Source organism: Polyodon spathula, chromosome 23 (assembly GCF_017654505.1).
Source record: "Polyodon spathula isolate WHYD16114869_AA chromosome 23, ASM1765450v1, whole genome shotgun sequence".
NCBI classification, from domain to species: domain Eukaryota; kingdom Metazoa; phylum Chordata; class Actinopteri; order Acipenseriformes; family Polyodontidae; genus Polyodon; species Polyodon spathula.
Window position 1 is genome coordinate 10,430,759 of NC_054556.1, and position 12,523 is coordinate 10,443,281.

At 37.4% G+C, this 12,523-nt stretch overlaps 1 protein-coding gene across 1 annotated transcript in view; it reads right to left on the minus strand.

The window, feature by feature from the left end:
• The window catches only part of LOC121297667 (semaphorin-3D-like), a 46,201-nt gene that overhangs the window by 21,369 nt on the left and 12,309 nt on the right, over window positions 1–12,523 (minus strand). The window contains exon 2 of the mRNA XM_041224097.1: window positions 4,319–4,504. Coding sequence (XP_041080031.1) covers window positions 4,319–4,448 — 130 coding nt within the window. The 5' untranslated portion in view covers window positions 4,449–4,504. The remainder of the gene's footprint in view (window positions 1–4,318; window positions 4,505–12,523) is intronic.

Below are 12,523 nucleotides of genomic sequence, written 5' to 3' on the forward strand. Positions count from 1 at the left end.
CAATATTTCTATTGCCTATTACTGATACACTATTGGAACCTTGCATATAGATGCTAGATAATTCAATTGATACACATATTAGTGGTAAACACAACAGGCCAGACTCCAAAAGCTCTAAGAGAACCTTTAGCACATTTTTTTTTTCAGAAAGCTAAAATGTACCCAACCAGGAACAAACCACTTTAATTTAGGGCCTTGTAAGTAGGCTTACATTGTTTTCTGTTTGTTTTACAATAGTCTTTGATGTTTTTTTTGTTCCTTTGAGCTTTGAGAATCTAACACTTCAACACCTGTTTAGGTATGCCATCTCTTTGTTTTTCCAAGCCATTTTTGTTCTATATTTCATTAAATATCATTCATAACTATTAAACACAGTAGTGCTGAATTCAGAAACACTAGAAGAAATGTAATAATGACAAACTTTTCCATTAAGACTATTTTTCAAAGCCTTGAAGACATTTGCCATTAAATGTATAAAGTTTCTTTTGGCATTTCTAAATATTAATATTATCTGTAATAGACACAGAACTTTTGACACTGAAACTTGAGGTACCGTAACTGTCTGAATAATTGTTGGTGCTCCGTTATGTTTTACACTTCATAATTGGACCTTTTAGTTGTATTACTTGTAGTTGTTGTACTGTATTTTTTTATTTTATTTATTTTTTTCACTGGCTGTATTTAATCACAAACAGGCAGATCTACAAAATAAATACATCACACAGACGTAACCCTCTTAGCGGTGTGCTGATAAATGTTACATTAACGGAGCAGTGTTTGTCAGTTTCTGACTGTGGCCGGCTGGCTGTGATTTGCTGTGCACTGTAACCTCTTGAGAGGCCTGATGTATTACGCCTGTGTTGATGGCTAGCTGTCTGTCCCAGTCGTAACTGAGTTAACAGCTTCACGGCCCATTTCACTTGGACTGCCTTTAAAACTAAGAGATTCTCCAGGAGGTCGTTTGAGGGTCAGCACTCACTGACAAACTCGAAAAAGCCCTGTGAACTGTTTCATTTTTTTCCTTCTGTGGGGTAACAAATTGCTTTGGTTTTCTGGGTTGATTTTGGGGGCCCAGAGTTGTATTCTTGGTGCTGGATAACAATTATTATTTATTTATTTATTTATTTGATCATGCCTGTAGATAGATAACTCTGACAACACTGAAGTGTGTATCTGAGGTGTGATTATCTGCTGTGGGAGGCTCAGTTCTTCAGATGAAACCTGAACCTAAGGTCCAGGCCAAACTCCCCAAGGCCTGGTATGGGGAATGGACATATTCACTGGGAATACCAGCACAGCTTTATTTTTTAAGTGTTTGTTAGAGTGATATTTAGAGTGACTAGGCATATTAAGGAATATGAATATATTTCAGATTAATTGATAAAATGAAAAACACTATGCTAAAAAACATTTCAGTTTCCATCAGGTAGTATACATGCAATTAAGCTTACAGTAGGTAAGTGCATTCTCAGTGTTGAATACATCCAGGCATGCATGTCACCCAGTCCCACACTCCTGCTTAATATCCATATTTTAACTGGAGCTGGACTTCTTTCAGAGGTCCAACACACTGCATGTCAGTTTCATCTTGGACTTGTCCACAGCACATTGTTATTTGAAAAGGTACAGGTCACACACAAATGAGGAGCTCATCGCTCAGCTTTGGTATCTCGAAGCCCTGTTTTGATAACTGTGACCTTTCTGTTTAGCAAAGTGTAGTAAATCATAGTGAAAGCACAGGCAAGCACGGGAAAGCACAGAAAGGTATGATAAACAGGGTCAATTACACGACAGAAATGCATAGTATAAGCTTAGAAAAAAAAAACACATGGGGGGGAAAAACGTAAATTATTTTGAAAGATTATGTAATTTTTCATATGGATTTTTAATCATTAGATTTGCTTTATTCCTGAAAATGTACCTTTGCCTTTTGAACTGCTTCAAAACAGGACCTTCTGGGTTCAGAAAATCTCTGCCACAGAAAACAAGCAATGCCTGTCCTTCTTAGTATTTCTGTATCCAGTCCAACATCCTAAGTATGGTTGAGCTGTTCCCAGTTCATGCAGGTGAAGTAATATATGCTCCATGACCGGTCTTGTCTATTGTATGCATTACTGGAATTGAGAAACTAATTCCGACACCTTGGTGGTGGTGAACTAAATAGCGAGCGGACCACTGATAGGCGTGTCCCTCAAGAGAAGTACTGGCAAGCTTGCCCAGGCCTGTTGGTATCGTCTGTTTTCCAAACAGGTTTTATATTACTCTGAAGTATGGTGCTATTAACTTGTTCTTTTTTCAACACATTCTTTCTGTAACAAACACTAAAACTCATTCATCTTTCTTTGTAAAGTACAAAAGTAGGCAACACTTAACATAATATATATGGCAGCAACAATTTGAGATGACAGTCAAACTGTTTTTGCCCGCACTGGACATAACTATAGTTTACCTCCAATTGTTTCATTTATACAGCATGCATTGTTATTCCCTATTAAAATCCTCAGCTAAGCTTATACAAAGAGAGTCACTAAAACGTATCATGCGTTGAGGCATTTTCATTTTCAGGTTAAGGAAATAAATTACAAGATAATAAGGCAGTCACTATAAATTAACTTTGGCATTCCAGTCTAAGATGGTATCTATTTAAACCTCCTGTGAAAATATTAAGATGACATCAGCAATGTATCATAGTCAACGAGCTAGGTTGAAACATCTGCCAGAAACACGATACTATTTAGAAGCTGACCTCTGAGTTTTCAGATGCAATGGCTTTTAATCCAAGACTTCACTTCAGCCCATTTCTTGTATTGACCAGGTCAAGGTCATTCACAACTCCTAAGTCTCAGCCCAGCCTTATACATCCTGAGTGACCCCAACCCTGACTTTTCCATGAAGAGGGGTGAAGTAAAGCAAAGACACCAATTTCCAGTAATGTCAAGATATTGCCAATTGTCTGGATGGCTGGTCTCTTCACTCCACTCCCCCCCACTTTAATCTTTAACTATATTTTATCATTAACTATATATTAACATTTTCTACGATGAAGAACAAGCACTATCCAAAATTAACTATCCATAAATTAAAAATAAAATCCGCAAAAAGATTTGTCCAATCACGTTTAGCACAGTTGAAGCATTTAAACAACTTTAAAACACTAACATTATAGAAAGTGGAATAGTAAACTACCTCGGATTACCTAAGTGTTGCTTTATGTATAATCATAAAAAGAAAAAAAAAATATTGTCTGTACTATGATGCCAATATGAAATATTTTGGAAAGCTGATATTTTATTGAGGAACTAGTGTTCACAATGTTCCATGTGAATTGCAAGATTCTTGGAAGTTAAATTCTCAATGTATGTCACAAAAAAAAAAAAGTGGCCTCTGGTATATTAGCAGTGCACATTCCAGGCTTCAAAGGCAAAGCCTATTGACGTCTTCTGGGGATGGCCTCTACAAGATACACTGGAGCCTTCTACTTAGGCATCATCCAGCGTGCCTTACAATGACATCAAGTAAAGACCAATGGCACGCCAATGTTCTGAATAAAGTATCTACAGTGTACTCTCATAGGCCCAGAGTCACAGTGCTGGTGGCTGTCTTGAGAAGCACTTTACTAGCTGAGAGATAGTAGAAATGTTTCTCACATACTATCAAGCATTTCCATGGGGACAGAAACAGTGATGGAAAATAAATAGGGCCCCATTCACAAAGCTTCAACTCTGTGGTTTGTAACTCTAGTCTTCAGGTTTTAACCAGGAAACATGTATTTGTTTCAAATCACAATTGTTTTAGACAGGCAAGACAGACAGTCTCTGCTCTGACTTCATCCCAACCAGGTTTTGAGAAGCTTTAAATCAAAGTTTGTTTTAATGACTAAAGTACAGCTTGATATTCAGGACACTTCTAGACTGTTCAAAATAGCTTTGCAAATATATTTTTTAAATGACTAATGAGTTAAAACTGTGTGAAAAGGGCCCTCATTGTACTTTCTAATAAGAAGATGTCAGTCCTTACAATCTCAACAATATTAAAATGTAAAATTTGTTTTATAATCTTGACAGGGGATGGATTTATGGCATTAGTTGTTTCTGTCAAAGATTTACTTGGCTTTACCTTGTCTTATCCAGTACCTGTTTATAATAGACCTTTTCACTGGACATTTCCCTGTTACAACACTTATAACTTGGTAGCAATGGATACATAAAGTGGGAAATCAGTAGCTGAGAGATGGATATAATTCTAAATGACATAGTAGACCAAGTGTATGCAATTGCAATAATTCCTCAGTACTGTACAGCACCTATCACAAGGTTACCTCGGAATGAAAGGTGCAGACGCGCCACCCCTGGAGTCCGAGCTGAGCTCCAGGAGGCTACCTGGAGAAGCTGGATCATCAGGCAAAGGAGCAGCGCCCTCCTCCTGGGCAACACAGTCAGAAATCCCATCTCTCGATTCCAGAGTCACGCTGCCTTACAAAATCACTCTGCGGGGGACCTGTAAACTGAGAGGGTAACACTTTAAAACAACGGCCGCAAATTCTTAATGAATTCAGAACGGATGCCACACCCTTAAGAACATAAGAACACAAGAAAGTTTACAAACGAGAGGAGGCCATTCGGCCCATCTTGCTCGTTTGGTTGTTAGTAGCTTATTGATCCCAAAATCTCATCAAGCAGCTTCTTGAAGGATCCCAGGGTGTCAGCTTCAACAACATTACTGAGGAGTTGTATCTTATGCACGTCCTTCAAGTTCTGAAGGAATTCATTTAAAATTCAGCCTTGTTAATTCGTGTGGATTTAATTCCCTGTATTTATTCCATGTTTCTTTGTAACAAACTGTGTTGATCCCATGTATAAGGCATGCATTCATACCCTCTTATTCGCCCACCAGTGGAGCTAGAGAAGTGCTCATTTATGCATGAATGCATGCCTGCGTCGATTGAAACAGTCAAGCTACAGGTAAAGGTAAATTGCTTTATCTGTGGTACATTCAGCTACAGTAGAAGTCCCACTAGGGGCAGCCATTCTGTTACAAGAGTACCAACACTGACCTCAGCTCTAGATAGCAACTAAAAAGTATATCCTGTGTTAAGCCTCAACAGATGTCTTTTGGTTAACATTCCACAACATTGGTTTTAATGACGTCGACAACACCTCTCAATACATGGCACATTCAGATCAGCAGTGCTTTGGGAAGTACTTAAACAGATAAGATAAAGCTGAGGGAAGCAAACTCCATTCAAACACTGTGAAGAGCCAGGGCTTCAATTACCCTTGACATATTTTCCAAGACACTTAAGTGCCAACCAGCAATATTCTGTTGAAGTTCTATATGTTCTTTGCTTGTAGTTTACTCTTCAGTTTGGAATATGCTGATATTTTTGCTGGTTCCTATATTCTGAATAACCAACAGATTCTCTGCACAATTTAAGTGGGAGCAGAAATAATGTGAATACAGTTATTAATGGGTAAGAAATGGATTTCAAAGCAGAGATTGGCATGCCAACTTATTGCAATTGTTTAAGACCTGAGGCTTTCTCGTGTTAAGCACTTTGGAATTCCTGCATTTTAAATACCCTGTATAAGTCCAGTTTGTATTGGATTGGATTATATACACCGTTGAAAAATCAGCCCTATTCAGAAATAATAGTCTCCCACAGTTGTTCTGTTAATGAGTCATAAAGATATCCATCTGCAAACTTCAAATGGTCTTATCATTTGTAAGGGCTGACGTTTCTAAAGCTCTGTTTTAATTTATATCGTTTCACATCAGAATAGCCCTTATGAGTTCCTGGATCATGTTTCTAAAGAGGTCACGGAGACCTCAAACCATTACCATTGACATTGTACAGGACTGCAACATTCACACAACCATCTAGGAATAGTGCCACATGCAGAAGGTTTTAGTACTGTGTATAAGAGATTTGAGCAGTTTTCCTTCACAGCCTTTCAGGCGAAATGTCTTCGCACAAAAGGTACTAAGAAGGATCAAGAATTCATATTTACATCTACCATAGATATTGTCAAACCCATTAACAGAATGCAGATTAAAAGCACAATCTCTGGGTCTACATATATACAGACCACTGAGTCTAATGAATCCTTGGCTTTTGGAAGAGGTCTGGTTGAGTTCCTAAGAGTGTGCAGCCTTCCCTGATTAACCATTTAAAAAGCTGTACTAAACATCTCAGCACATTGATGTTTTTCAAGACTGATTTATTGTACAAAACTTTTAAAGTCATGATAGCTTAAATCCAGCTAATCAAATCAGGTGGCAGTTTTACAGCACTCTCCCTGTAAAATTGTAAATCTTTCTCATTTATTTCCAGGTCTCCAGACTCTTGACTGCAGTTGGCCTACAGCCTGGGTCTAAATTAATTGTGATGGTCTGAAAACAGATCCAGGTGCTGGGAGGGATCTGTGAGGCTGTTAAGTTGTGTGTCTGGCAGTAAACTTTAACAGCCTAGGGAGCAATTTGTGGCCAAAAAGTTGTCTAGTTATCTTTAATGTCTCATTTTCTTTCTTTCTTTTTTTTTTTTTTTTGGTTTGTTCCATGGTGTATCTAGTTAACACATTTCAGACTGAATAAAATTAAGTTTTAAGCTGAATAAACAAGACTAACTCCTTTAGCTAGTGACAAGGGAGCAGTCCCAGTGTGAGGAAGGGAGCTTGAAAAGCCAGTGAGACACGAGCAGCACAGAAACACTAGAATTCCATAACATCATAGAGACAGTGTAACAAAAATATTGAGAGCTGGACTCTAGAAGTGTTAATTTGCTTCACAAGCACTACGAGAAGTTCAGTTTTCTCTTTGCTAACCACCTGCTGAATATCATGCGGAATGAAAAATGTTAATAATATATATCTATATAATGGAGAGAGAGAGAGCAAGAGAGTGAGAGAGAGAGATTGTATACAGTACGGAATGCATTAGCTACTCTATATTTTAGATTGACTTTTTAAATGATGTATTTGTATCTAACCAGAATGAGTCAAGAATAAACAAGCCTGTGAATTTTGCGTTTGTTTATCATTCCCTAGTCAATTTAGAAACAACAGCTGTTTAACTGCTGAACTAGTAGCTAATGAAGTGTCAATTATAGACAGAATTTTTTTTAAGCACTTAATTTTTTTTTTAAGAAAATCACTTTACTAAACATTCCAAAAGCAAACAGAGTGCTTTAACAGACGTTATGTGTGTGAATATATTGGCTATATATATATTTCGCATCTTGTACAGTCCTAGAACTTGCATGAAGTGGGTCTCGGCTCAACAGTTGGAACGCTCCATTGCTTTCAGAGTTCAAAAGGGAAGAATGAAGAAGTTGATGGAGGAGGGGAGTTTTAATCATTTTCTGTAAACCTGTTAAAGATGGAAAAGAGACCACAAGCGGAGATAGCAATGCTTTGAAGTAATGAGTGCATTCAAAACAGATGCCTCCCACCAGTTGCTCACACCACAAAATGAAGAAATGCACATAAAACTAAAAAATAGCCTCCATGATAGCAGAACAAGTAATAGCTGTCTGTAGCTCCAGGATTTCAATTACAGGATTAATAGGAGGGCACCACATCACCTTAATGTCCTATTGCACCCTACATCAACATGCAGTAACCCTGCTGTAATTTATAAACCGAACCCTTTTTGGCATGGTCTCAATTTTCTGTCTCTGTTGCTAATGAGACAGTGTAGAGGATAACATATGGATTCAGGGATCCCACAGCTCGAAATTGTCAAAGTTTATCAGGCCATTAATCACCCGTTTCAAACAAACCATAAGCCTTTGCTTGGTTATACAGAAAATCTGGAGATTCCTTTGCTATATTTGATTGTTTTCCAGCTCATTACAATGTGGGGTGGCTGTGACATTAAACTGTAAAGGAAAGCACTTCTAAAGACATTTTCCCTAAAGTGTTGGCCCTCATTGGGTAAAGGGTCCTCAGCCCTGTGCTGTGATTGTGGCAGTTGATTACAATTTATTCCAGATATATCACTGGTGTTCAACAAGCTCTCTAAGGTTTTATTTTCCAAAAGTAATAGTTTTTTAAACAATCAACAGTGACTATATTAACAAATTATGACATCACCATCATAGACTAACAAAGTCCCACGCTACTGACATCCAGAGTATGAACCTTAAGATCTTTGGAGCTACTGAAACCAAGCAAAAGGTTGAAACCAATCTTGTACTGGCTTCATAACTGGTAGTCGTTATCTGAAACCTTCAAGTCTTTTTTAACAGATGTTTTCCCTTTTCTTGATTACTGTAATCAGAAAACAAAGTGAACAAAACATGTTTCTCAATCCTCTGGAAATACAATACTTTCCCCAAAGCCCATTTCAAATACAGATCTGTAGGTACTGAAGCATAAGCAGCTGTTCAAACCACCCAGGTCCATGCACATTAGATGCAAGGAAAGTAGGCTGAAATACTGTTTTTTAAACAATGTCAACTTGGTTGTGGGTTGTTGTTATTTCTTCTGCGCAGCAAAATAAATATCCAACACCACAGTAGTCCTGCTGGTTCAATTAGATTCACTTTAACATATTCCCAGGGTTTAGCCCCCAGTGAGAAATAACAGAAATAACTTTGTTTCTTTACATCCCCCAAAGTTAGTTTTAGCATTTACATCTTTCTATCAAAGTAGAACGGTTCTGCTTGAAGCAGATGGATGGTATGAAGTAGATCTTAAAAGGTCTTACATGTCAGTATACTAAAATGAACAACCAAATGCTATCTGTTATACACAACTCATAACATTTTACTAGCAACCCCATATTGAACTGGTAACTTCAATACTATTTAAAAATAAAATCCAAGACTTTTTGCAACCAGCTACAAGTGCCAATCCCACTAGTTAGTTTGAATCGATTAATTTTCAATTGATTAATCAAGTTCGAGTTAAATTAAACACAATAAAGTAACACATATTATCAAATTGTTTCATTAAAACACCTTGAAATAGTTTGGAAGTAAATATGAATGTAACACCCAGATTAAAATGTCTTCTAACAGTAATTGCTTTGGTAACATTTCCTTTAAACTGAATCCAATGTAGCATTTGTAACGCTTTCAGAAATGTTACATACCATTGTATAACACTGTGCATAATCCTTCAGAATCACTTTGAAAATCACACACAACATTCACACAAGTATCGATAACATGTAATCCACACATTAGTTACTCCACTGCTGCAAAAACAGATATTACTTAATTATTGATGACTGCAAGTCACAGACTTGAAATGCTGAATTTTCAATTCCAGCACTTTGGTTTGTAATAAATGTTATGACAACATGTCATGAAAACTCATATCCAAGTTATGTCTGTTTTCAAAGAGATTATGAAGGATTATGCACATTGTTTTACATTGTTATGTTGTTTTTATGAAGGTTTCACGAGTGTCCATTTCAAATAACGCATTATAATTCTCTCACAGCCGGTAAAGAGATCCCTCCTCAGAATAACAGCAGAAACATTTCCACAGCAGGTTTCCTCCTCTCACTATGAGAAGCGTAAGGTTTTGACTCCCCTGTGCTGATAAATCACCAATCTGGATGAAGATATTTGCCAAATAAGTAAATATATAATACTGAATAATCTCCCTGAATTAATGTATTGCATGCTCCCTGCCAGAAATGTAACACCTTCTTCTATATACATAATACTGTAAATAAATGATACATAAAATTGGATTGTATTCATGAAGCTTTAGTGCATGAGGCCTTGCCATCAACAGAGGGGTGTGTATAGATATGGCCAAAAGTTTTGCATCACCTACACCTCATCACCTGAGACATCTTTAAAAAAAAAAATTATAAATAAATAAATACATAAATAAATGACCATAATTTAGCTATTTTATTTTTATCATTTAGATTTACCATGTAATCAAAGAAACTACAAAATGATATTGCAAAAGTCTACCGGAAGCCTTTATATAGTACAGTATTTCATGTTAGATTTTGAAATGTCATTTTTTTTTTTTTAAATTGTTGTCATTTTTTTTGTAAAGTGTATGGAAAACTACAAAGCGGTATGTAACATTATTCAACTGGTTTCATTCGACTTTATGAAGCAAAATTAGTTTATTCTTTTGGGTAATGCAAAACTTTTGGCTATAAGTGTATGTAACCTTTCTGTGCCACTGTAAAGCTGGAAGAGTACATTCAATCCAGAAAATTCATTTAGTGACTGTTATTCAACCTGATACTGCAAAAACAAAAACAGGTCACTCTCTCAACTGAAGGATGGCAGGTTTGAATAAAAAACAAATGGATTTAATAAACAGAGTGAGGTTGCCCAGGATAAAATGACCTCACTCTTACCCAAAGAGAGTGTGGTGTTTTGGTCAGGGGGTTCATCAGATTGGCAATAATGTGGGGAGGCTTGCCACTGTCATTACTACCCACTTTGAAGTAACTCAGGGATTCATAAGAGCCAGCAGTGCTCTCAATCTATCCCTCTATCATGAGCACAGAAATATTAAAAGATGCTACAGAGGAGTACTGTTCTACAGAGGAGTATTATTTGCGCTACTGGGATTAAAGCCAGCCTAATAATTTACTTGTAGGTCTTGAATGTGGAACACTGTTTTAAATACAAGTCCTTGTCATATATTCTTTAGAGGTGGATCAAAACTAATTTGAGAAGACAGTCGCTATGAATAGCCTTTTTCCTAGGATGATCAAACCAACACCAGACTGCCAGTTTTGGCTCCTGAAAAGAAATCTTTTGGTTCCCAACTGTGCTTTGGCTGTGTACTAAACACTGGCACCAGCACACCTTAGCAACTAAGAGAAGATGCCAGGGTCTGTACAGTAAGCCTGCTGCTCAGCTCACAGTGTCCTTATTGGTCCTATTGATCGAAGCTGAATGAAATTAATTGACAGTCTTTTCAAGAACTCTACAAGTTGACTGCAAGTGAATACTAACTAGGCAACTGACGAAGATTTTGTCACGTAACTGGGTTGGTAAATAGCGATTTAAAGAATGGTGTCTGAGAGAGAGCTTGCTTTTAAAAAAGATCCTTTCTGGAGCTGAATCTATCCCTTGTTCTGCTTCACAGCCAGGGGAGGGTTGGTGTCGAAACACACCAGGAGGTACCAGTAGATTATGTCTCTCAGTAATGATCAGTTGTGCTCTTTGTTCTCTTAAAGTTGTTCTGTATGACCAATAGGCGTTCACAGCAGGCAGTGCATTTCACATGTAAAAGCTGTACTGAGCAACATAGGAAAAACTGAAGCTAAGTTCCTGATTATCTCAATGCTGTTTGAGGATACATGCAGAGTAAATCCCTTGAACACCACCCTAACAACTCCTCTGCTACAGAGAAGCTTATAAAGACAGCATCCACTGGCAGTTACTGGAGGGGATGGTGTGAACCCAAATGTGTGTGATTTTATGGCCAACTGACAAAATGCACTGGTGCACATGGAGGTCAGATTACAGATCGGTTTCAGTGAGGTCTTGAAATGACCACATGAAAAGCAGACCTACAAAGTGCAATGGGTACAGTGCATTTCAGCAGGTCCTTTGTAGTAAGTTGATATTGCATTTGCATTTGAGTAAAAACATTGAGAAGACCTGGTGGAAGCCTGACAGGATGGGCTCAAGGCTCAGCAGCCTGGTAACATCCACTGCTTAGGTCAACTATAAAAAGTAAGAAAGAAGAGAATCAAGAACATTGGAAGGCTCTGCTCCCTCTCCACAATAAGGGTTTTCCAATTCAAGCACTCATACTGCTCATACAGGAGGGATTGTTCAGCTACAGACCAAGAGAATCAGAGTAAACCATTAGGAATCAAAGCCATGCTTTTCCTTTCAATCCTGCAAGAACAGAGAGACTAGCTGGCACAGGGATCAATGCACTCTAGCGCCACATCTTAAAGTAGTGACTCTTGTAATGGAAAACAGTATATAGAATAGTAAACCTGCCACTATCAGAAATCCAAAAAATGCATCTATTTTATTAAATTGATGGTGTGTCCCATGCTTTTTGGACCATCACAATCATTGAACAACTGTTTTATAATACTGTGCTTGTATGGATTCTAAGCCATATCATTCTATTATACAAAATGCTAGTTTACACAAAATGGTGCATCTATGTGTGAAAGAAAAAAATGTTACAAACAAGCTTACAAACATTTATCTATAAAACATTGGGCCAAAATCTTTAAAGGTGTAAAAGGTGATCCAAACAAATAGCCATAAAAATAAGAGATGATCAGGAAATGAGGTAATCAAATAATTTACCTGTAACAGTATTCTAATAAAGAGGAAGCCAGAAAGGGTGGCCATGTTTTGTCTTGTAATTAAATGCATCTATTCTGCCTGTGTGAATCCTGCTGACTGTACTCCGTTACTTACTTCCAAGGTCAAACCATCTTGAATATGGCTGTTTTTAGATTCTGGTTGGTATGTATGACAATTCACTGCAGAGTTTTTTATACTGAAGACACTGGGTATGAAGTGAACTTTCTAAAGGATCACAAACGTCAAAATATAATTATC